Source organism: Lampris incognitus, chromosome 17 (genome assembly GCF_029633865.1).
Source record: "Lampris incognitus isolate fLamInc1 chromosome 17, fLamInc1.hap2, whole genome shotgun sequence".
In the NCBI taxonomy this organism is placed as follows: Eukaryota; Metazoa; Chordata; class Actinopteri; order Lampriformes; family Lampridae; genus Lampris; species Lampris incognitus.
The window spans coordinates 12,470,249-12,494,803 of record NC_079227.1 but is presented as its reverse complement, the minus strand read 5'-3'; the positions used below and the strand labels follow the sequence as shown (position 1 = coordinate 12,494,803).

The following is a 24,555-nucleotide window of genomic DNA, read 5'->3' as shown; positions in this document are numbered from 1 at the left end:
AAGAAAATCAAAGAAGGTTGAATCAGTTCATCTGGACACAACATTTATTGACAGATACGTTTCATCACTCATCTAAGTGACCTCTTCAGCCTAAACTGACTGCAGGTATCCCCACCCTTATAAACAATACAGTGGCATAATGACCAAAACCAATGACCAGTTCATTTGCAAATATGGGTGTGACCATTAACTAGAGTTTCAATGGCCATGTGTACTAGTCACAGAGGATTTGGGAATGTTTGCAATCACAGCATTGTAAGATGGCGACAGATGTACTCTTAGGGCCCCCCTCGGTTCAGGGATGGTCAGTCCCTCTCCACATAGATGGTCTTTTTGACTCCCCGTTCAAACCCAGCGTTTCTCCCTATCAAAGATGTGCACATCCTCATCCTTGAAAGAGTGGCCATTGGCCTGTAGATGGGTGTAGACTGCGGAGTCCTGGTCTGACATGTTAGCTCTTCTGTGTTGTGCCATCCTCTTGGCCAGTGTCTGTTTAGTTTCCCCAATGTACAAGTCACGGCAAGCCTCCTGGAACTTAATAATGTCTACTATATTGCTATGTTTGTGCCGGGGGACCCGATCCCTGGGGTGGACCAATTTCTGGCACAGCGTGTTTTGGGGTTTGAAAGCAACTGAGATGTGGTGTTTGGGAAATACACGTCTCAACTTTTGCGACACTCCTACCACATACGGACTCACCACTGGTTTACGCTTAGGCAGCTGTTGTCCTCCTCTTTCTGATCGGCTGGTGCACTGTTTGGGCATTTTCCTGGGTTTGACAAACACCCAGTTAAGATAACCACACTTAACCAGGGCCTGATTAATGTGGGATTTCTCCCCTTCCCCAGCCGCTGTGTTGGTGGAGACGTTGTCAGCTCGTGGTACAGTGTGCTGATGACTCCTGGTTTGTGCTCCAGTGGATGATGAGAGTCAAACCTTAAGTACTGATCAGTATGTGTTGGTTTACAGTAAACATCAACATTCAAATGTCCTCCATCACCAATTGCCATTTCACAGTCTAAGAAGGCTAACCGGTCATTTTTCACATCCTCCCTGGTGAACTTGATGTGGTTGTCCACAGAGTTAATGTGGTCGGTGAAATGTGGTACAGCCTGAGATTTAATTTTAACCTAGGTGTCGTCCACATATCTGAACCAATGGCTAGGTGGTGTCCCTGGCTAGGACATCAGAGCCCTCTTTTCCACTTCCCCTGTATACAAGTTGGCCACTACAAGTGAGACTGGGGAACCCATAGCACACCCATTCCTCTGCCTATGGTACTGCCCCCTGTATGTGAAGTACATGGACTGAAGACACAGTTTCAGGAGCAGACACACTTGGTCAGTGTTAAGGGTGAACTTATCTCTGAAAAGTTCACTGTAGACCCTGACAACCACACATCAGTTTGGTGCTTCTGATAAACTTCCCGTAAAATTTAGTTTCAACACTGAATGAGAAAAGAATATGATTCTGGAAACATAGCGGATAAAGTGGGCTTTAACTCTCATAAGGAAGATTTGTTTGAACTTCGATAGTAAACAAACTAAAACATTAATTCTGTGGAATAGTCAACTGTTATTAACAATATAATATGAATAATATTACTATCATTAGATTAGTATAATAATCATAATTGATATTTACTATCTTGATTCAAATTCAATAATTTAATCTCCACAGAGACTAACATCTGAGGAACGGATGGTGAAACACTTCCACTTTACAGCCTGGCCGGACCACGGCGTCCCAGACAGCACAGAGACTCTCATCAAGTTCAGAGGACTGATCAGGCAACACATTGAGTGGGAGAGTGCTGACAAACCCACAGTGGTCCATTGCAGGTACAAGAGCTCAGTCCCAATTCAGAGGATGGTTGTGTTTTCATCCAACACGACGTACATCATGAGTACATACATGTTGTAGCATGGGAGGCTCCAGTGGGAATAGAAACCCAAATCCCGGGGGTTTTAGTGAATGGCGCACGACCACTCAAAAGTGCTTTACAATGTATGCCTCACATTCACCCATTCACACACACATTCATATACACTGATAGCGGAGGCTGCCATGCAAGGCGCCCACCTGCTCATCAGGAGAGGTTCAGTGCTCAGCGCTCTTGCTCAAGGACACTTTTACATGCTCTCTGAAGGAGCCCGGGATCGAACCAGGAATCTTCTGATTACTAGATGACCCGCTCTACCTCCTGAGCCATGCCACCCTGTTTTTTTTTTTTGCATTATTCCATTTATCTGTTGACATTGTTTGAAATAAAAACAAACAGAGATAGAGATAAGATAATCATGTCAGGTTGTGGTTTTACACTAATAATCTTCTTTTCTTAGGCACTTAAGTCACGCATGCGTTTGCCTGGAAATAATCTTATATCAAAAAGTAAACTTAATGTCTTCGAGCTTATCCTTTGCTGAAAAAAAACAAGGCTGATAAATATTCACTGAATAACATCTTAATGAACACAGGAATCTGTGAGAAAAACAAGGTGACATCATTGTTTCTGGAGAGGTCTTCTAAACAGAAGGGTTGCTGCAATCAGAGTAGTCTCCACTCACTGTCAGATAGTAGATGGGATCTCGGCATACAAGCACCCAGTCCCCGGGGTAGAATAACATGTCTTCTGTATTCATACAGGTTGTCGCAGTATCGCTCTGAGTAGCAGAACTGCTGATTTGCTTTGACAGCTGAAAGTCGGTCTTGGTTGACGTTAAAGTGCCTTGCTCTATCCTCTGAATTGCAAAAACAAACCAACTAAGAGGTCACTTGGAACTGTGTAGTTACAGCTTTGCTCTGGTAAAGGTGGTTGGCATACCTGTACACCAGACACTGACTCCAGCTGTGTGTTCTTTCTGCCAGCGCTGGTGTGGGGAGAACAGGAACCATCATTGCACTGGACGTTCTGTTGCAGCAGCTGGAGAAAGAGAGGGCGGTGGGCATCGCTGCCTTTGTGCACAAGATGAGAAAAAACCGGCCACTCATGGTGCAGACAGAGGTAAAGATTTTCACTTTGAAGTCAGATCAGAAAATCAGACACTGTCCCGCTTATGATTTATTGTAGTAAAGACTTTTTCTTTTCAAAATCTTTTTATTGACATTTTTAACAAAAGTTCCCGGGGTTGGGCAAACAGATTCTACATTGTTATAAAATATACATCAGCCATGTAAAAATAATAACAATGACAATAATCATAGTAATAACTGTTACGGTACTGTCGCGACAAACCCACAACCGGAGCTTGCCACTGCAGTAGCAGAACGTGAAATGAATAGAGAGAAAAACCAAACACAGAGCTGATATGGAAACGGAGGTGAGTAAACTGGCAGCTATGCTTACGTCACTGGAGCCATGAGCCGGTTCGGGATCCCCGCGAGGACGTCTCCTCTCAGTGGACCGAATAATGCAATCCCAGCTCCTGTGAGCGGCCAGTCCTGTTCGTGTGGATGGTGTCCAAGTTTCTTGTCTTTTAGTGGAGACAGAGGTGTAGAAAACACTGTGCCTTCCGCTGAGCGTGGGCCATACAGTTCCTTTCTTCTTTTCTCGTGTCTTGTGTCCACTGGCCGGCGGTGACCAATTATCAATCAGCCCTTCCTGCCAAACGAATGGGCAGGACGTGACATCACACTCAGGAAACCTGCTGCACTGGGATTTGTAGTTTTTTCCCTTTTTTTTTTAAATCTCCCAGGCATCACACAGTGTACAAACACATAACAATAAGCATAGCTGTGGCATCTCGTGTTTACAATCAGCTCTGCACAAAAAATAGAATGGAAGGGGAATGAAAGACCCCAAAACATACCCGTAACATAAGAAAACCCCACCCCCTTTATTATCTAGAATAGGTATAAGACACAATGTCTAGAAATAAAGAAATAAAACTAAAGATTTAGCTATTGCCATGAAGTCAGGTGTTATTTTCTGTGTCAAGGGAAGAGTTAGAGTGCATGTCATTCCATGTTGTTTGGGTGTTATGAAAGTATGTCAAAAACGGTCCTAAGATCTTATAGGATTTCTTCTCAGAGCCACTGACTGAGAAGTGTATCATCTCCAAGTTAAGGCAGGACATTATGTCTCGAAGCCCCTGATGAATTGTGGGCGGGGCAGCATCCTTCCATTTGAGCAGTACTGCGCGTCTGGCCAAGAGTGAGGCAAAGGCAACCACGCAGTGCTCTGCAGATGTCAGATGACTATGGTCTCATTCAGTAATACCAAACAGAAAGGCGCCCCGGTGGCTCCCCTGGTAGAGCGCGTACCACATAAGGCTGAGGCCTTACCGCAGCGGCCTGGGTTCGAATCCGGTCCGGCCCTTTGCTGCATGTCATCCCCTGCCTTTCCTGTCACTCTCTCGACTATCACTATCAAATAAAGGCGGAAAATGCCACAAAAAAAAGTAATGCCAAACAGAGCTATCAGAGGGTCTGGGTCTAGATTCTACTTTAAGATGTTGGATAGGGTATGGAAGATGTCTCTCCAGAATCTTTGTAAGTGAGGGCACAGCCAGTGCATGTTATTACAAATTTGTCTCAGTGAGCTTTACAGTAACACAACATCCTGTCCTTAGACCCTCGCATCGGATAAGGAACAACTCCCTAAAAAAATGTCTCATCTAAATCACTTTAATATGCAATTACAAGGCAAGTACCATACTGTTGTGGACATGTGCGAAGCAGTTGAAGCTTTCCGGTCAATGCTGAACCTTTTGGAGAGACATTCACAGAAAAAGTTGCACTGTCCACATTTGTGGGAGCATTGTGAGAACAACGAAATGCGGGAGGATCCAGCGATGAAGGATTTTGTGATGAGCCTGGCAGAAAACCTCAAGGAACAGTTTGAAAGCTCCCCTAAACTCTCAGGTGACATCCTCCTCTTCCTGAGACAGCTGTTCTCCATTTTGGCTGACAGCCAGTGGACTGCAGAGGCCAAAAAGCTGGTTGGTACCGTCCATAGATGAGGCAACTCTTCAGATAGAGCTCTTGGAGATGGGAACATCTGATTTTCTCAAAGCACAACACAAGGACGTTGGGATGAATGACTTTTGGATCAATGTGGTTCCCCAAGCTTGATTCAAAAATATGAGCTATTGCAATGCTCCTACTCAGAATTTACCCCTCCACGTACATATGCGAGTCATCGTTTTCTTCAATGAACTCGATCAAGAACCAGGAAAGAAACAAACTCTCCAGTGCACATCTTGGCCAGTGCCTCAGGCTTGCCACAACAGAATACAGGCCCGACATCAGGATTGCCTCATCCTGGCACTCTCACTTTTCTCACTAACTGGTGAATGAACATCCATTTATTTTTGTCCCTTTGTCAATAAATGGTTGGTTTTGGGCTTATTTTGTTTCAAGAGTGCATTTCACGCTTCAGTTTGGTCAATGGTGTTGACACACTGTCTGGTTGATGTTGGGTTTGTTTTTGCACAATTTGGCAAAGTGGACCTGTTATTTTTTATCAATTCCAGTTGGATCTCAAATTTTTTTGTCCTGCATATCTGTACATTAGTGTTCCTGTACATGGATACTTCAAGACCTACCTATAAAAACACACACAAATTTTTTTTTTTCTACTGCTCAACATTTAGAGACCAAATAAAAAGTTCTATTGATCCAATATTTCTCACCCTGCATAAAATATGCTGCGTCTTAGTTTGTGCTCCAGTGGTGGCTGGCCAGTACAGGGCGCTGGGGCGCCGCCCCCTTCAAACATCAAGAGGTGAAAATCTACTTAAATGTGTTGAATATAATTTAGTTGTGTAATGCAAATAATTATGAAATAAGTGTTTTTTCAGTCTGTGAGCGCCTGTCAGCAGCCATTAAATATTGGTTCCAAATGGTATTTGGTTGATTTCTGTCTGAATACATATACTTCCTGGGTGAGAGGCGCCAGCCAAACAATACCTTATGTAAGCCCTCAAACTTTTGGCAAGCAGGTGACCCGAGGCTGGTGTCTAATTGGTTTCTTCAGATTTTTCGCCCCATGGAAAATCAGACACTCAACCCCAGACACTCCCACTTTTATTGGCAGCGAATTGGTATTGTTTTCATGTTTTTTGATCTAATGTGGTTGGACAATTCTTGTGGCTGTCAAGCATGTTCATACACCCCATACGGCCCAGTATCACGCCAAAGCGTGTAAAACACTTGCCAGTCCCAACGTGTCATGATACTGGGTTGACGCCTCGTCTCGACTGTCAATCATCCACCATCTACGAACCCTGATAAAATCTATAGGCTATATTGTCCTTCTTAATGACTGTGTGGACATTAAAGCAGCTGTCAGGCGTGCTGCGCCAAGGTAACTTGCCCCCCCCCCCCAAATTTTTTAGCACCAGCCGCCACTGTAATATGCTCTATTCTTCATTACTTTGAGGAGCCATTTCTTTGACAGGGATAATTAAAGTTTGATCCCACAAAACTGTTTCTACATACATTAATAGTGGTGTTCATCACATTAAAGAGCTCAGGCATTTTAAGAGTAAAAAACTCTTCAGCTCCAAAAAGGAAAAATAATAAGCCCTGCTGTGAGTTAAAGCGAGTGCCCGTTTTAAAAATAATACCGGGCCTTTTAGGTATTTTTAAAGTTTTTATTTTTCTCTTTAAGTAGATATCACCTCTGTTAGTGGAAATAATGTGCAACAGTAATTCTGTCACACACTGACCAACAGCGCTAATAATTGTTATATTTAATATATATACACTTTATGATCAAAGGTATGTAGCTACCCAAATAAGTGGGTTTGGCTATTTCAGCCACACCCATTGCTAATAGGTGCATAAAATCAAGCATACATCCATGCAATCTCCATAGACAAACACTGGAAGTAGAATGAGACATACTGAAGAGCTCAGTGTCTTTCAATGTTGCGCTGTCATAAGATGACACGTTTCCATTAAGAAAGTTGGCCAAATTTCTGCCCTGCTAGATCTGCCCCAGTCAACTGGAAACATCTCAGGGCAACAGGAGCTCAGCTGTGATGTAATAGAACACACAAGACCACAAAAGAGGACCGCCAAGTGCTGAAGTGTAAGCATAAAAATTGCCTGTCCTCAGTCACAAACTGCCTCTGGAATCAATGTCAGCACAAGAACTGTTCATCAGTAGCTTCATGAAATGGGTTTCCATGGCCAAGCAGCTGCACACAAGCCTAAGATCACCTTGCAAAATGCCAAGCGTCAGCTGCGGTGGTGTAAAGCACACTACCATTGGACTCTGGAGCAGTGTAAACACATTCTCTGGAGTGATGAATCACGCTTCACTATCTGGCAGTTGGATGGATCAATCTGGGTTTGGTGGATGAGGAGAAAGCTAACTGCCCTAATGTATACTGCCAACTTTAAAGTTTGGTGGAGGAGGAATAATGGTCTGGGGCTGTTATTCGTGGTTTGTTCTAGGCCCCTTAGTTCCAGTGAAGGGAAGTCTTAATGCTACGGTATACAATGACATTCTAAAGAAGTGTGTGCGTCTCCCTTTGTGGCAGCAGTTTGGGGAAGGCCCTTTCTTGTTTCGGCATGACAATGCCCCCGTGCATAAAACAAAGTCCATAAAGACATGGTTTGCTGAGTTTGGTGTAGAAGAACCTGACTGGTCTGCACAGAACCCTGACCTCAACCCCATCCAACACCTTTGGGATGAATTGGAACGCCGACTGTGAGCCAGGCCTTCTTCCCACATCAGTGCCCGACCTCACTATTGCTCTTGTGGCTGAATGGGAGCGAATCCCTGCAGCCGTGTTCCAAAATCTAGAGGAAAGCCTTCCCAGAAGAGTGGAGGCTATTTATAGAAGCAAAAGGGGGTCAACTCCATATTAATTAATGCCCATGGTTTTTGAATGAGGTGTTTGACAAGCACATTTGGGTGATACTTGGGTGTCCAGATACTTTTGGCCATGTAGCGTATGTACTATTCATATTTTTAGTGGTCTCTGTCCCACTCATGAGAAAATAAAAATCAAATTCAGATTTCGACAATATTAAAGGATACTGAAGCATAAACTTTCCTGTTTAGTGATTCTTTTTGATAAGTTTTACTGTCTTCCTAACCACGCAAATTAAGGTATTACTTTGTACAGCAACATGTTATCCTTAATAAAATCTGAAGGATATGAAGTGTCAGTCAATTGACTGTCAGTCTGCAGAAAGGCAACACATCAGTAATCTGGTCTATTTTTGGTTTCAGTCCCAGTACATCTTCCTGCACCAGTGCATCCTGTGCTCCCTGCAGCCCAAACCTGTGGCGGAAGAGCCCATATACGAGAACACAGACATGATATACGCCAACGCCACCGCTCTGATGGAGCTTCACTCAAACACACAGGTTTCAACGTAAACCAGCAGACTGTCAACTTTGTATCCAGCTTGAGATACAATGGAGGAAAAAAGGCAACGTGACAAATGAGGAGGACCGGTGGTTCAGTTCTGTATGATAGATTTTCTGTGTCATAATTTTCTATTTAGATGTGAAAAGATTTTCATTTCTAAATTTTTTATATTTTGCTCAGGACATTCTTTGCACTTTAGGTTTCATGTTGACTGTGAAATTTCTACCCCCCCCTTTACCTGCCAGATGTCTGTTAGGATTGTTACTATGAAGCGCTATATCTCAAAGTTTCATTTACAATGTAAAATAATGCCGGTAGAAATTAAATTTGTTCCTTTTCATGACAAAGAATAAAAAGCTTTTTTTGTCATTTTCCGCCTTTTTTATTTGATACCAATAGTAGAGAGAAGGGATGACATGCAGCAAAGGGCCCGGGCCGGATTCGAACCCAGGCCGCTGCGGTAAGGACTCAACCTTATGTGGTATGCACTCTACCAGGTGAGACACCGGGGCGCCCCAGAATAAAATATTTTATGACAAAATGATGGTATTTGTTTTCAACTTCTGCATTACCAAATCAGTACAGTAACAGGACCTGGACTGACGCCCAGAAACAGCAACTCTTGCCAGAACTGTGAATGAATCAAGTCTAACTTTCTCTCTCGTTTTGTCTGTACTCCTTTATTTCTGTCTAAAGAAACTGAGGAGCCTCAGAAGACCTGCATATAGTCCCGTAACCACATGGAATTTTGACTCAGTCGGTTAGGTTAATAGTCAACTTTTGGCATGTAAAACCAACTTGGTTTACAGTAACAGCCTGAGGTAGGTTAACACAAAGCAAAATCAGCTGGGTCAGGATTTAGCCAGCTCGGCTGAACAAATGGGACGGGCAGCATGACAAATTGAACAACGCTTAAGAGTTCACACACAATCCTCATGAACCCTCTGCAGTGCTGTTGGGAGAGACTGTTTTTTGGCTTTGGGGGACAACAGTGAATCTGGCATTGATGAGCTCCTGTCTGGCCTCCAGAGCCTCTGGACTGATTGGTACTACAGGCATCTGGTACTGTTTCCCAGGGTGCGTAGGCTCAGTTTTACCAACCATGGGCGGCGCGGGGACGGAGAACTTCTTAGCAATGTTGTATAGGACACAGCAGGCATGGATTATGTCGGTCTTTCTGTCCAGACTGTTTTCTTTGGCAAATCCCAGCTGCATCAAGCACCTGAAGCGCCTCTTGAGTGAGCAGAGAGTCTTACGCATGACTGCCTGGATCTTGCTGTGGGCCTCGTTGAAAGAGAAGTCCTTGTCGTTTAGGGGTTGGGAGACAGCCGTCAAGACGTGTTTACTCAAGTGGTACCCTCTGCCCGCTTCAACAGATAAAAGAAGAGAGCAATTTGAAAACAGTGTGCAGAGCGCAGAATCATTACTCAAAGACCTATCTCACATGGATGATGACACTGGAACTATCTTGTATTTGCGGTACAAGTTAGGCTTTGTCAGGAAAACCTGTATTATAAGCTGAATGATGGACCATTTCAAAATTGACATTGCACCGTGCACATATGCGACAGTAGCGTTGTAAAGGATGCAATGCAAAACAAGATGTAGGCCCATCCGTGACTAAACCTCTTACTGTAGCGCAATACATGCATGTGTGATGCAAAGCAGTGGCAAGAGAGCCCGGCGGTCTGTCGAGCAGCAGTCGTCGTCTATCGCGATCTCGCACACTTTCAACTTACCGATAAGCCAGTATTGTCCGTGCGTCGCGTCCTCCATCTCCTGTTTCATGGAGGAAGACTCCCACATCTCCTGCTCCGGCGTGCTGCCCACGCAGCACTTCTCGACGCTGAGCAGGTTCCCGTAAGCGTCGCACACGATCTGACTGGTGACCGACGTGTAGCCCAACGTGTTGATGAACGATCGGAAGCTGTCCTTCTCGTAGGGGCAGGCTCTGATTTTGAAGTGCGCGCCGGCGAGGACCCCCAGCACCTTGGGCATCCCGCAGAACCTCTCCATCATCGTGCCCATGTTGGCTTTGTCCCCGGCGGCGCGGGGGAACGTGATGAACTGGTCGGCCATGCCCGCTAGCACTTTGGAGACGACGCGGATGACTCCGGGGGAGTCCGACAGGGAGATGCCGAGTTTCTGGATGGAGACCGAGCACACGCCGTGCGCGTAATAGTTGAGGGCGGTCATGACCATGCCCTCCACGGAGAACGCCGGGTGGCTTTTCGGTTTTGGCCCCTTCAAGCTCAGGCTGATGATGTCCGTGATGAAATCGATGCAGGGCCTCGTGAGGTGAAAAGTCTCGAATAAAGTCTCGTCGTCGAAATGATCGAAAACGTTTTTGGGCGGGTACTCGTCCGCGGCTCCGTTCCGGATCAGCTCGTCTTGAACTACAAACCAAACCGCAGGCGCCGGTGCAAAAGCCATCGCGGCTGATCAGTAAAAGCAAAACAAAATACGAGCCCACTAACTGACTTCATAAACTTCCTCCATACCAGGAAGTGACGATGGCGTACGTCATGACGCAACGTTTAAAGTCGCACTAACGGCGCAGCGCCACTCAGTGGTTATGAGGCTGTATTACACACAGCGAAGGCCTAGGAAATTACTCCCGGTTAATCCTGTCCTTCTGTCCTTCTCCGGGATTAGGTACGATTATATTAGAGGGACAACTCAGGTTGGATGGTTTGGAGACAAAGCAAGAGAGGCAGACTGAGACGGCGTGGACATCTGTGGAGGAGAGATGCTGGGTATATTGGGAGAAGGTTGCTGAATATGGAGCTGCCAGGGAAGAGGAAAAAGAGGAAGGCCAAAGAGGAGGTTTATGGATGTGGTGAGGGAGGACATGCAGGTGGCTGGTGTGACAGAGGAAGATGCAGAAGAGAGGAAGCAATGGAAACGGATGATCCGCTGTAGCGCCCCCTAACGGGAGCAGCCGAAAGTAGTAGTAGTAGGCCTAGGAAGTTACAAGATTGTTGGGCCAGGCAAGAAGAAAAAATTCCATCTTTTCTCGGGAATACAGTGGGAATTTTGAAAACGCGAGTTGGACTTGGATACAACATCAGTAAATACAACCCTCAATTTTTAATTTAAACCATAGATTGAAATCCAGAGAACTTCCACAAAGTAGAAAGGCTTGACTTGGATTGAAGAGGACACCATTGAATAAAATGTTTTCTTTTCATGCTTTTACAACCCTGAAATGTTATACAAAAATGGGCTGCAGTTGTGAAAATATCCTCAAGTCAAGAGAAAAAAAATCTATTCTCATCTACTTACATCAACTGCACAGTAATATATATATATATATATATATATATACAGCCTTAAGATTAAATGGCATATTGTTCTCTGAAAAAAATATCACCCTACATTAGATTTAAGTGTATATTTGTTTTAGAAAAAAAAACATGCACATGCATATATTGATTTTTCACTCAACACAATTATGCCACATCCAGTTTAATAAATATGACAAGTTTTGGAAATGAAATTACTTGATTATAAACATCTACCTGAATATGTTATGATGTATGACATAAGATGCCCTACGTTTGCTTGTGCAGATTTGGTGCTTGTTCAGTAGGAGCTTGGTTCAGTTCAGAAGGAGTAAATGTCAAACACTTATCCATGTAGGGAATTCTTTTGTCACTTCCTCTCCTCCACAAGCAGGTCAAAGGTCACAGTTATCTATATCTACATAACAGCGTTCTTGGGCAAGGTAAGGCTTCAGTCTCTTGCTCAGACTCTTCAGCGATGCAAATGTAGACGACCCCATCCTTTTTACTTAAAGTACCAACCTGCAACTAAATGAGCAATTCTCTCCCTTCTCTTAACATCCTCTGTCATGGTGCCTTTGAGCAAGGCATTCAACCTCCAACTGGTCCAGTGGAGCTGCTCAGTGGGATAACACTGGGTTTTCACAGTGCATTACCCCTCCCTGATAACATTTTTTAAGACATTTGTTTCCGACCACATGCCCACAATCTGTTACAGTTTTGGTGAGAAATAAAACATTTTGTTGACTTCACTGATAGAAACATCTATTAGTCTGGGCACTCCCCCCTTCTGATTATCCCCTGTACTTTGACCTTGGGCGTAGACATCTGTAACAGACAGGGAAGACAGAAAAACGCTAAGGTGAAAAAAGAAAAAGAACTCTACAGCAGACATCATCCTCCCTTCAGAAGGTAATTGTTTGGAACAGACATGCCAAGGCTTTCCCCTTTTAAATAAATATTATGTTGAATAAGAAATCCTACTTCATATTTCTAACTTCCTCTTTTCATTCTAAACATTCTAGTGCTTATGCCCTTCTTTAAAAGTACATTTTACATAGAAAAATGAATTAAGATTGAGTGCCATCATTATTAACTGTAGTAGTATTAGCAGTATTAGTGCCTGTACTGTAGTAGTATTAGCAGTACTAGTGCCTGTACTAGTAGTATTGGTGGTAGTGGCATAAATGGTAGTTGTCATTGTTATAGTAGTATTAGTATTAGTAGTTGTAGTTGCTTTAAAGTATTAGTAGTGTTCATATGGGTATGAATTTTCTGAGATGTTGCTAGCTGAATGTATGGCAGGTAGGCAGTGAGCAGGCATTGCACCTGTGATGTTGTCCACTGAGCAGAGTGGTGCAGTACTGCACATGTTCACCCCAAACAAAACCACCACGAAGACGATCAATGCAACCAGCAGGTAGATTGGCACAGCAAGGGCCCAATATCTGTATGGTAAGCACATTAAAACAGATCTAATAAAAAACAGAGTTAAGATAGCTCAATATTTCAACATTTTATTGTCATGTAATGTGAAATCATTAACCCTGCCACTGAGGATGCACAAGCCAGTGCATTCTTAGTGCCGGTCCCAAGCCCGGATAAATGGGGAGGGTTGCGTCAGGAAGGGCATCCAGCGTAAAATCGTTGCCAAATCAAATATGCGGATAAGTCAGATTTCCATACCGGATCGGTTGAGGCCTGGGTTACCAACGACCGCCACCGGTACTGTTGGCCAGCAGGGTGCCGGTGGAAACTATGCTACTGTCAGGAGAAGGAGAAAGAGAGGGGGAAGGCATGTCCAGAGGCAGCAGAAGAGGAGGAATGGTAGGAGTGTGGAGGTGAGAGTCAGAACCTTGAATGTTGGCACTATGACTGGTAAAGGGAGAGCGCTGGCTGATATGATAGAAAGAAGAAACCTAGATACACTGTGTGTACAAGAGACCAGGTGGAAGGGGAGTAAGGCCAGGAGCATCAGAGGTACATTAAAACTCTTCTACTATGGTGCGAATGGGATGAGAAATTGGGCAGGGGTAATTCTGAAGGAAGAGTATGTCAAGAGCATGTTGGAGGTGAAGAGAGTGTCAGACAGAGTGATGAGTATGGAGCTGGAAATCAAAGGTGTATTGAATGTTATCAGCGCATATGCCCCACAAGTTGGGTGTGAGATGGAAGAGAAAGATGAATTCTGGAGTGAGTTGGATGAAGTGGTGAAGAGTGTACCCAAGGGTGGGAGGGTGCTGATTGGAGTGGACTTCAATGCGCATGTTGGTGAAGAAAACAGAGGTGATGAGGAGGTGATGGGCAGGTATGGTTTCAAGGAGAGAAATGTGGAAGGACAGATGGTGGTGGATTTTGCGAAAAGAATGGAAATGGATGTGGTGAATACATATTTCATGAAGAGGGAGGAACACAGGGTGGTGTGTAAGAGTGGAGGAAAGTGCACACACTTGGACTATATCTTACATAGGAGGCGCGGATCTGAAAGGGACTGGAGACTTCAAGGTGGTGACAGGGGAGAACGTAGCTAGGCAGCATCGGATGGTGGTATGTAAGATGACTTTGGAGACCAAGAAGAAGAAGAGAGGGAAGGCAGAGCCAAGGATCAAATGGTGGAAGTTGAAGAAGGAAGACTGTTGTGTGGAGTTCAGGGAGGAGTTAAAAAAGAACTGGGTGGTAGTAACAAGTTGCCGGATGGCTGGGCAGGCACTGCAGAAATAGTGAGGGAGACGGCTAGGAAGGAACTTCGTGTCATCAGGAGACTTGGTGGTGGAACGAGGAAGTACAGCAAAGTATACAGAGGAAGAGGTTGGCAAAGAAGAAGTGGGATAGTCAGAGAGATGAAGAAAGTAGACAGGAGTACAAGGAGATGCTGCATAAAGCAAAGAGAGAGGTGGAAAAGGCAAAGGAAATGGTGAGTTGTATGAGAGGTTAGACACTAAGGAAGGAGAAAAGGACTTATACCGATTGGCTAGACAGAGGGACCGAGCTGGGAAGGATGTGCAGCAGGTAAGGGCGATCGAGGATAGAGATGGAAATGTGCTGACAAGTGAGGAGAGTGTGTTGAGAAGGTGGAAGGAGTACTTTGAGGGGCTGATGAATGAAGAAAATGAGAGAGAGAAGGTTGGATGGTGTGGGGATAGTGAATCAGGAAGTGCGGTGGATTAGCAAGGAGGAAATGAGGGCAGCTATGAAGAGCAGAAAGACAGTTCGTCCAGATGACATCCCTGTGGAGGCATGGAGATGTTTAGGAGAGATGGCAGTGGAGTTTTTAACTAGATTGTTTAACGCAATCTTGGAAAGTGAGAGGATGCTGAGGAGTGGAGAAGAAGCATACCGGTACCAATTTTCAAGAATAAGGGTGATGTGCAGAACTGTAGCAACTACAGAGGTATAAAGTTGATCAGCCACAGCATGAAGATATGGGAAAGAGTAATAGAAGCTAGGTTAAGAGGAGAGGTGATGATTAGCGAGCAGCAGTATAGTTTCATGCCAGGAAAGAGCACCACAGATGTGATGTTTGCTTTGAGAATGTTGATTGAGAAGTATAGAGGAGGCCAGAAGGAGTTACACTGTGTCTTTGTAGATTTAGAGAAAGCATACGACAGGGTGCCGAGAGAGGAGGTGTGGTACTGTATGAGGAAGTCGGAGTTGCAGATAAGTATGTAGGAGTGGTGCAGGATATGCATGAGGGAAGTGTGACAGTGGTGAGGTGCGTGGTTGGAAAGACAGATGGGTTGAAGGTGGAGGTGGGATTACATCAAGGATCGGCTCTCAGCCTTTTCTTGTTTGCAGTGGTGATGGACAGGTTGACGGACAAGATCAGGCAGGAATCTCTGTGGACTATGATGTTTGTGGATGACATTGTGACCTGTAGCGAGAGTAGGTTGTAGGTTGAGGAGAGCCTGGAGAGGTGGGGGTATGCACTGGAGAGAAGAGGACTGGAAGTCAGTAGGAGCAAGACGGAATACATATGCATGAATGAGAGGGAGGACAGTGGAATGGTGAGGATGCAAGGAGTAGAGGTGACGAAGGCACATGAGTTTAAATACTTTGGGTCAACTGTCCAAAGTAACGGGGAGTGCAGAAGAGAGGTGAAGAAGAGAGTGCAGGCAGGGTGGAGTGGGTGGAGAAGAGTGTCAGGAGTGATTTCCGATAGAAGGGTACCAGCAAGAGTTAAAGGGAAGGTTTACAAAATGATTGTGAGACCAGCTATGTTATATGGTTTGGAGATGGTGGCACTGACGAAAAGACAGGAGGCAGAGCTGGAGGTGGCAGAGTTGAAGATACTAAGATTTTGATTGGGAGTGACGAAGGAGGACAGGATTAGGAACGATTATATTAGAGGGACAGCTCAGGTTGGACGGTTTGGAGACAAAGCAAGAGAGGCAAGATTGAGATGGCTTGGACATGTGTGGAGGAGAGATGCTGGGTATATTGGGAGAAGGAGGCTGAATATGGAGCTGCCAGGGAAGAGGAAAAGAGGAAGGCCAAAGAGGAGGTTTATGGATGTGGTGAGAGAGGACATGCAGGTGGCTGGTGTGGCAGAGGAATATGCAGAGGACAGGAAGAGATGGAAACGGATGATCCGCCGTGGCGCCCCCTAACGGGAGCAGCCGAAAGTAGCAGTAGTAGTAGTAGTAGTAGTAATAGGAAATCATTAAAATCTGAAATCACGCATATTTCATAAGACGTGCACTTTTATTGCCAGATTTTCTCGTCATACTTACTTTTGAGGCAAGTATGTGAGGCCTATTGAATGAAGCCACTCTTCCGGGACGTAAGCCCATAGACAATACAGGACTGTAGCGAGAGAACGGAAGAGACAGTTTTCACTTAAAATCTGTAGCTGAACATTGTAGCTAAGCCTTAGACAAACAGGGTTTTTTAAGCATTCATTTTAAAATGTTCTCCAAAATGTATAGGTTGGTTTCACGTCAACAGTGGCGGGAAACCCGCTTAGTTCAGGAACTGTAATCGTAGCACAGCCAGGTCTGTATCAACGCTGACACTACTCTGGAAATAAGGAGCTAGATCACACTTACAGAAGGCGAACTGAGACCCAAGGTAGAGCACAAAGCCATAGATGGCCCTCTCAGGCAGAGGGGAGGGCGAATTTTCCAGCATGATCTGATCTGAAGCCAAAATAAGACAACAACAAAAATGAGCTGCGGCACCGGTCTGGATCCCTCGTCCTTTCAATCTGGTTCTCGCTCGGCAAACCGGAGTGCAGCTCTGTAACACTGCGCTCAATGCTGCCGACTAGTGGCCGGGGGGTACGTTGCATTAATAACGCAGGAGAAGAACACAATATACAAGACTTGTAAGGTCGCGCACAAGTCGAATCGCAATCATGTGTGAGACAAATTTTCTCTGAGTACATCTCAATTAATTTTAAGGTTGTGTCTGATTACCCAAACTGCGGCCGTTGTACATCTGCAATTGGGGCCACCCGCCCCGCCTCACATAGACAACGTGACATTGTAGGGAATTTTGTACTGCAGATGATAATTTAAGAAACAGCTGTAAAAATGTCTAAAATTACCTTGGAAACTTTTAGACAAATAAAGTTAAATTTCAGCAATTCAGATTATTAAGGTTCTGAATCAGAGCCAACATTGTGCAAGATATTTGGAAATGGTCTGCAGCACAATAATTTTCATAGCTCACAGTTAAAACGCAGAACTTTCCCTCCCGTGCCAAGTGCTTTTATAAAGCTTTCCTCTACTGACCTTTAAGAGGAAAAGATGACACTTCACTGATGATATTGTTTTTCGAGTTTTCATTTCAGTGTGACATTTTAAAGTAAATAACACCTGGGCATGCAGAGCAGTATAATCCAACATCCGGGCACTACAGGCAACCCCCAGCAACGTGAGTAGACTGCACTCAGACAATTCAAGTGTATTTCCTGTTACCACATGTAATGATCTGTGCAAATATTACACCACATACAGCTCAAACCACCGCCACCCCACTGGCATTAACAGACAAGTTGTACTTTCACAAAAAGTGGCTTTAATTACGGCATTTTCGAGCTATTGCTACATGAACGTCCAGTGAATCGGTGCTACATCAGACCACAAACGCACCGAACTGCTTTCCGTCAATTATTTAAACGTCCACCTAAATTTGTGCCAAATTGGTGAATAAATTGAGCACCCTGGATTCTATAATTTCGGAAAACATATATAAACTAGACAGAATAGAATAACGGGCAGATTATCTGAGTCGTCTTTACGAAAACATCCACCAGCCTGGCCTGGGCAGACTGCCGTGCAGGAGAATATTGCGCTCGTACGGTAAATTTCAAATGAAGGAAAGTTCCGCACTCTTAGCGAATCAATTTGCCTAACGGGGCTACTGCGTCTGAAGATGCGTTACTTAAAAGGTCATTATTTTAACCGAAAATTAAAATTTCCCATTGCATTGCAATGAGTGTAAAATTAAATGTTGAGTGTAGCTGGGATTTCCTCTGAGTTTGGCAAATCGTACCGTTTAGTGTTTCCGCCGGACGCATCTTGGTGTTACACAACATAGACGTACACATTTCGGCATGGCGGTCGAGGCTGTTCCTAGTTAGGGGAGCGATTAAGCAACTTTTAACCGCAGTTTAATAAGATAACGTTATTAATCCGCTGACGTGATGCGGTTGTAGTCTTCATGAAAATAACATTTATTGGTGAACGTGTATTAACTTTGCCGTCGTTTACCGTAAGGGCAGCTGTCTAAGTTAGCAAGTCTGTGACAAGTTTGACGGTCGAACGCGGAGAGGCAGCACGGGCAGTTTTCCTTTATCTCCAAATTCAAATTAGCTCCCTCGCAAGTTCCCAAAATGTCGAAGGTGAAGGCGAACGCAGCTGAGTCGGGCACAGCTAAATCACGACAGCCCAAAGCGTCAGAGAAGAAAAAGAAGACCAGAAAGAAGAAGATACACTGGGTTAAGGACAAATCTAACCTGAAACAGCCTGCAGCCGAGGAGGGGAAAACTAGAGCCGGGCAAACGCTACCCCCGAAAGATGCCCAACAGTTCTCTGCCAACTGGAAAATGCTGCAGGAGGTAAGCGCCCATTTTGGCTTCTACCAGTCAGTCGTGCCCACAGAGTTTTCCTTTCCACATCATGATTTTAGATTACGGTGCATTAGTATCTCACCAAAGTCAGACGGATCTCAACGCTATTATCTGTTTCCCCGCAGCTGCTGAAGACGAATAAGCCACCAGAGAAGGAGCAGGCTGGGATACAGAACTCCAAGAATGTCAGTTCACAAAAAACAGACACCCAGAAGAAGTCTTCCACAAAGATATTTAAGAGCAACCCCGGCGCCACCCAGGAGGGCGCCGGGAAAGTGAGAAAGGACAAAGCTGTTCCAGGCAAAGTTGGCCTGAAGCATTGTAAAGGGGATGCGGAGGGTCCAAATGGTTCTGAGGTACAACAGAGTAAAGTGAAACACAAGCGAAAGAACAATGGAGAGATGGTGAACTCAAAGCGGGCAGCAAAAAAGACGAAAGCAGCAGCAGCAGCGGAGGAGTTGAAGCCCACAGAGTGAGTATGTTGTTCTAGTGCTGCATTCTATTCAACACAGGGAGCTGAGATTTCTGACTCTTACTCTGTATCCTTCTGGTTTGCTAATTCAGTTGAAGTGTCTAAGGTTGGCACTAGATGCCACACCAACATCTGTCTGAAGTGAATATCTATGGTCCTACCTGGTTTCTCCAAGCCGCTGTACTGAAACGTAAAATTTGGACAGCCGAACTTCCAACTGGAAAATCCCGACAGCCCATGTTGAATGGATTGCAGTGTGGTCTTATGTCTCCCACGCATTTACTTCAGTGGCAGAAACCTGTTTGTCTGATCTGTGATCTTAAACTAGATGCATGATGTCTCTATTTGTCTATACCAACAACTACCAGTGGTGCTCATCTTGCACTCCACCATAGACCTTCAAATCAAAGCTTACTGTCTGCTGGGTTTCCTGTTGTGACAGAGCTGACCTGTGGTTTGATGACGTGGACCCTGATGACATTGAGGCCACCCTGGGAGCAGAAGCGGCAGACATCATGAGGAGGAGGCAGGGCATTCAGAGGAACTCCTCTGGTGACACTGAGAGTGCCCTGGTCAAAGAGGGAGCCTTCAAAGGGTGAATTACATAATATAAGGCGTGTTGGGTCTCCATACCAGGCCTGCTAGAGTTTAGTTGAAGTGTTGGAAACATGCAGTTGACCTGCTGTGATGCTTTTAGAAGTAGCTTACAGCTGGCGGCTTACTTCATGTGCATTAACTGCATTCATGTATTCTGCTATGCATCCTCTTCCAACAAACAGATGGATAAATGGATAGACAGACCAACAGAATATAGATTGGTACAGATAAATAGTATTTTAAATGGATAAATACGTACATACATGGATTGGTAGATTTAAGTGATTTTGTCACAGAACGGTTTCCAGACAATTGAAAAACAGTAAACATAAAATGAAAACGGTGGTGGGTGCCAGGAGGTGACTCCTCTTTGACCAAGTCTCCTCTCACCTCTTCCCTCTTTGACCATGGCGATACCCAGCCTGACCAGGGCGGTGGCCATCGACTGTGAGATGGTGGGCGTTGGTCCAGACGGAGAGGAGAGCATTGTGGCGCGCGTCTCACTTGTGAACCAGTTTGGGAAGTGCATCTACGACAAGTTTGTTAAACCAACCGAGAAGGTGACCGACTACCGGACCGCTTTCAGCGGCATCCGACCGGGAGACATCAAAGACGGTGAGCTGGGACACCCTTTGTTAATTTGGGAATCAATCAGTCAAACTTTATTAGTACAGCATAGTTTGTACATGAAAAAGCATACAATGTGCTTGAAATGAGAACAATTTAGAAGCAAAAAAAAAAAGTTTTTCATAATACATGAAATATTGCAAACTAAAACTCAAAGTATAAAGCTAAACTTTATAAAACTCAGCATATATTTATAAGTCTAAATATAAAACTTTAATTCTAAATCACAAAACATTGAAAGGATGGCTGCCTAAGTGGCTTTGTTGGTTTCAGTCTCTACCAGTCTGCAGCCCTTGCACATATTGACTTATCATGTAATGATATTTGCTGGTCGTGTTATTTACAGGTCACAAAACTCACTGGTAATGTTATATGTAGTAGTCATAATATTTACAAGTTTATTACAATATTTACTTACACTTACAATTTCATTTTGCAGACGGTTTTATCCAAAGCAACGTATATCTGAGAGTTAATACAACACAACAAGGGTGTTTTCATGTTGTGGTGTCTACAGGGCATTGTGCTTCAGGGAAGCATAATTGTTATGGTTTGGTCACACCAAACCCAAAGTGAATTTTCACCTCGTTTTACGTGCACGAGTTTGATCGTGGGATCATTTGTTTTTATTCACGATACTCGTGCGAGTTTGGCATAGAACCCTTTTGATTTGGTAAACTGTTGCTTTCTGGAAGCACTTTGTTGGTTCTGTATCAGTCATGTTGTACTGTGTTGCAGGGGAGGACATCCAGACGGTCCAGATGGAGGTGGCTGACATCCTACGGGGGAGGATAGCAGTGGGCCACGCCATACACAATGACCTGAAGGTAACCTGAATCATTTGCTCATGTTAATTTTTTTTCATCATAAACATCATTTTCAGCACTTCTGAACTGCTCTGGAAAATCCTTCCAGATTTTACTTTTGGATCATCCCAAAAAGAAGATCCGGGACACCCAGAAGTATAAACCTTTCAAGCAGATGGTAAAGGTATGAGAAACGACAGATTGGCGTGTCCATCGGCTGTGGATATGAAAACATATCATGTCCAGGACCATCAAATGGATGGTCCCAGTCGAGAGCAATCTTGTGTTCATTGAACTGATTTCCTTATTTCAGAGCGGTCGACCATCACTGAAAGTGCTCTGCAGAGACATTCTCCATGTCAAAGTACAACAGGGAGAACATTCCTCCGTAAGTCGACACCTCGTACAGTCCTTAAGATTTACACCGAGATCCGGAGTCTGAAATATACAGTCAGCCTGGTGATGGGCTCACTCTCTCACTCATCAAATGTTTTTCATACTGAGACTTTTACTGAGCTTCTTAAGGAAATGGGGGCGGAGGGAGAATCATTTGTTTGAGTTTAAATGTGACTTATGAATACCTTTTATAAAGTTAACCCAGGGGCGTCCAGGTAGTGTAGCGGTCTATTCCGTTGCCTACCAACACGGGGATTGCTGGATCGAATCCCCGTTACCTCCGGCTTGGTCAGGCATTCTTACAGACACAGTTGGCTGTGTCTGCAGATGGGAATGTGTCCTGGTCGCTGCACTTGCACTTCCACTTCCCCTGGTCGGTTGGGGCACTTGTTCCGGGGGTAGGGGAACTGGGGGGAATAGCATGATCCTCCCATGCGCTATGTCTCTCTGGTGAAACTCCTCACTGTCAGGTGAAAAGGAGCAGCTGGCGAATCCACATGTATCGGAGGAGGCATGTGGTAGTCTGCAGCCCTCCCCAGATTGGCTGAGGGGTGGAGCAGCGACCGGAATGGCTCAGAAAAGTGGGGTAATTGGCTTGGTACAATTGGGGCGCAAAGGGGGGGGGGATCCCAAAAAAAAGTAAAGTCAACCCAGGACGCATCTTCCTGACAACGCAGTTGATCTGCCACAGATTCCCACATTTAAAACCAATGGTCTTCTCATCCATTGAGAAAAATCTTACTGATGCTGGCCTCGCCGCCAAGTGTAGGGTCTAGTTTCAGGTTCTGAGGCTGAAATTCATTCAGAACTAAACAGACTCGGCCTTATTACAAAATGAGACAGATTCTCTACTCTGAGCCTAATCAGCATACATTGGAAAGTAAAGTATTCAACACATTTATTATGATCCTGGCCTGACAACAGCACTTTTTTCTGGGATTAAAATTGATTTGCACAGAAATATGTTGATCCACAGTAATATTAATGTTTATAAACAGGTGGGCGATAACATCATTGCAAGCAAAGCAAGCAAACCAGAGGTTTGCCGGTTCAAATCCCAGGACTGGTTTGGTAGTTCTGATTTGACCTGGACAAATGGGATACCAGATAAAACCATTGAACTCTTGATTATTAACTACTATTTATTAATTATTTATCCTTGATGAGCAAACTTAGCTCGCCACCACACCAAGAAACGACACGTTCACTTCAGACATACATTACAGATGAATTGGCAAGACACCTCACCCCCGGGTGGTGCTCTGCTGCTCCCAGTCTGGAAGATGTAGGGCAACAAAATGACAAAATTAGGTTGGATCAAATGGATCAATGAATTATAATTTAACTAGCTTCATTCACATCTCTCAGTTTCTCTAACTGTTGTCTGTCTCCAGGTCCAGGATGCGCAGGCCACCATGAGACTGTACACACTGGTGAAGAAGAATTGGGAGGCCGAGATCAAAACCAAACAGAGAAACAATGGCACAAAGAACGAGAGAAAACCCCAATCCGCTAAAAAGGAGAGCAGCCATCTGACGGGATCATGAGTTCAAACTGGTGTCTGTCTGCTGGGAGACGACAGACCACTGGAGGCTTGACTGGAAATATCACCGGGTTTGTCGAAATAAAACAAAAGCACCAACTGGCAGATTAAATTTGCATTTATAACGCTGATCAGCACAATATGGGAAGTTGTGAACCAGCTGTGAAAACTGATCCACAAAGAAAATATCTCCAGTAACGATGCTTTACAGGAGTTAGAAAATGGCAGACATGAAAAAAAACAAGAAATCATATCAAAGCGTCTCTGAATATTTATGAGGCTGTTGGAGAGATGAGGCTGAGTTTTAGCCTGAGGTCTTTACACTTGAGAGCGCTCACCGTTCTTTAGCCGAGACCCGGTCCGGGTCAGGAGGACCCCGTGGTCAGATCTCAGATCGGTGTGGTCGGTTGACTGTCGGTACAAAGCGGTTTAAACAGCTCACCTGTTCTTTTGGTCATTTTCATTCAGAACTTTTCCAGAAAACCAACTCCTGAAATCTTCCTTGGTGTGGTCGGCAGCGGCCTCTTCTGTCAACATCACATATACGGTGTGAAGTATGTGTTTTTACACATGTATGTGTACACACAGACCTCAGCAGAACGTAGGAATCATTTGTGCGTGATCACTGGTCGCCTTGCTGTTGTGTTGTTTTCATCATTGCGTTTGTGTGACGTTTGTTTAGAACCCGTCTCGCCATGATGTGTCTGTGTTTTAACAGCTGATTCATTCCTGATTGGTGTGAAGAGTTTTCTTCAGGTTCTCTTTGAGAAACTTCGGAATAAAAAGGGAGACTTGGTCTCTTATGTTCCCATTAAGGGTGTTTCATTGTGATCTGCTGACAGGGGGAAAAAAAGGGTTGAGTCTGTTTACACCCGCAAGATCAAATCCGCTCCAGAAACACTCCGTTATGCCTCCTGTCTGAGTGAATTAGAAGTACTGCGAGTGGGGCGTCTGGGTGGCGTGGTGGTCTAGTCCGTTCCCTACCAACATGGGAATCCCCGTGTTCCCTCCGGCTTGGTCGGGTGTTCCTACAGACACAATTGGCCGGGTCTGCGGGTGGGAAGCTGGATATGGGTATGTGTCCTGGTCGCTGCACTAGCACCTCCTCTGGTCGGTTGGAGCTCCTGTTCGGGGGGGAGGGGGAACTGGGGGGGAAGAGCGTGATCCTCCCACGCGCTACGTCCCCCTGGTGAAACGCTTCACTGTCAGGTGAAAAGAAGCGGCTGGTGACTCCACATGTATCGGAGGAGACGTGGTAGTCTGCAGCCCTCCCTGGATCGGCAGAGGGGGTGGAGGACAGCTCAGAAGAGTGGAGTATGATTGGGGAGAAAAAGGGGACCCCCCCCCCCAAAAAAAGAAGAAATACAAGTGTCCACTTCAAATGAAATAATGGGTATTACAAGAGCACACCATCGAAGGAAGCAGAAT

At 44.8% G+C, this 24,555-nt stretch overlaps 4 protein-coding genes across 5 annotated transcripts in view; 2 read left to right on the top strand and 2 right to left on the bottom strand.

Moving 5' to 3' along the window:
• The window catches only part of LOC130127810 (receptor-type tyrosine-protein phosphatase H-like), a 73,203-nt gene extending 64,853 nt beyond the window's left edge, over positions 1-8,350 (top strand). The window contains exons 21-23 of the mRNA XM_056297532.1: positions 1,681-1,841; positions 2,869-3,004; positions 8,189-8,350. Of these exons, the coding sequence (XP_056153507.1) occupies positions 1,681-1,841; positions 2,869-3,004; positions 8,189-8,338 (447 nt within the window). The 3' untranslated portion in view covers positions 8,339-8,350. The remainder of the gene's footprint in view (positions 1-1,680; positions 1,842-2,868; positions 3,005-8,188) is intronic.
• Positions 8,351-9,256: 906 nt separating this feature from the next.
• si:dkey-197c15.6 (putative nuclease HARBI1) lies at positions 9,257-10,811 on the bottom strand. Its single transcript, XM_056297534.1, has 2 exons — positions 10,070-10,811; positions 9,257-9,697 (listed from the first exon to the last, which is right to left on the bottom strand). Exons 1-2 carry the CDS (start codon positions 10,761-10,763, stop codon positions 9,264-9,266), a joined length of 1,128 nt encoding a protein of 375 aa, XP_056153509.1. The 5' UTR covers positions 10,764-10,811; the 3' UTR covers positions 9,257-9,263.
• An 898-nt stretch (positions 10,812-11,709) lies between these two features.
• On the bottom strand, positions 11,710-17,368 carry pigp (phosphatidylinositol glycan anchor biosynthesis, class P). The gene is made up of 5 exons (XM_056297044.1): positions 17,347-17,368; positions 16,660-16,749; positions 16,345-16,417; positions 12,944-13,062; positions 11,710-12,442 (listed from the first exon to the last, which is right to left on the bottom strand). The coding sequence occupies exons 2-5, from the start codon at positions 16,739-16,741 to the stop codon at positions 12,327-12,329; spliced, it is 390 nt and encodes a 129-aa protein (XP_056153019.1). The 5' UTR covers positions 16,742-16,749; positions 17,347-17,368; the 3' UTR covers positions 11,710-12,326.
• A 65-nt stretch (positions 17,369-17,433) lies between these two features.
• rexo4 (REX4 homolog, 3'-5' exonuclease) lies at positions 17,434-23,933 on the top strand. 2 transcript variants are annotated; one of them, XM_056297043.1, is made up of 9 exons: positions 17,434-17,488; positions 18,582-18,674; positions 18,812-19,158; positions 19,601-19,753; positions 20,177-20,370; positions 21,121-21,209; positions 21,298-21,372; positions 21,502-21,576; positions 22,979-23,933. In XM_056297043.1, exons 2-9 carry the CDS (start codon positions 18,663-18,665, stop codon positions 23,129-23,131), a joined length of 1,098 nt encoding a protein of 365 aa, XP_056153018.1. In that variant the 5' UTR covers positions 17,434-17,488; positions 18,582-18,662; the 3' UTR covers positions 23,132-23,933. The 2 variants fall into 2 exon arrangements, with proteins under 2 accessions (XP_056153018.1, XP_056153017.1); XM_056297042.1 differs by lacking the exon at positions 17,434-17,488 and having other exon boundaries at positions 18,171-18,674.
• The last annotated feature ends 622 nt before the right edge of the window (positions 23,934-24,555 follow it).

What these genes read in the sequence shown, in the direction of transcription:
- pigp (XM_056297044.1), bottom strand. Translation starts at nt 16,741, where the DNA reads ATGCTGGAAAATTCGCCCTCCCCTCTGCCTGAGAGGGCCATCTATGGC. An exon ending in CTCACATACTTGCCTCAAAA is followed by an intron (nt 13,063 to 16,344) that starts GTAAGTATGACG and finishes CTTACCATACAG; the next exon opens with ATATTGGGCCCTTGCTGTGC. An exon ending in CTCAGTGGACAACATCACAG is followed by an intron (nt 12,443 to 12,943) that starts GTGCAATGCCTG and finishes TGTCTGTTACAG; the next exon opens with ATGTCTACGCCCAAGGTCAA.
- si:dkey-197c15.6 (XM_056297534.1), bottom strand. Translation starts at nt 10,763, where the DNA reads ATGGCTTTTGCACCGGCGCCTGCGGTTTGGTTTGTAGTTCAAGACGAG. An exon ending in CGGACAATACTGGCTTATCG is followed by an intron (nt 9,698 to 10,069) that starts GTAAGTTGAAAG and finishes TATCTGTTGAAG; the next exon opens with CGGGCAGAGGGTACCACTTG.
- rexo4 (XM_056297042.1), top strand. Translation starts at nt 18,450, where the DNA reads ATGTCGAAGGTGAAGGCGAACGCAGCTGAGTCGGGCACAGCTAAATCA. An exon ending in ACTGGAAAATGCTGCAGGAG is followed by an intron (nt 18,675 to 18,811) that starts GTAAGCGCCCAT and finishes GTTTCCCCGCAG; the next exon opens with CTGCTGAAGACGAATAAGCC. An exon ending in CCATACACAATGACCTGAAG is followed by an intron (nt 21,210 to 21,297) that starts GTAACCTGAATC and finishes AAATCCTTCCAG; the next exon opens with ATTTTACTTTTGGATCATCC.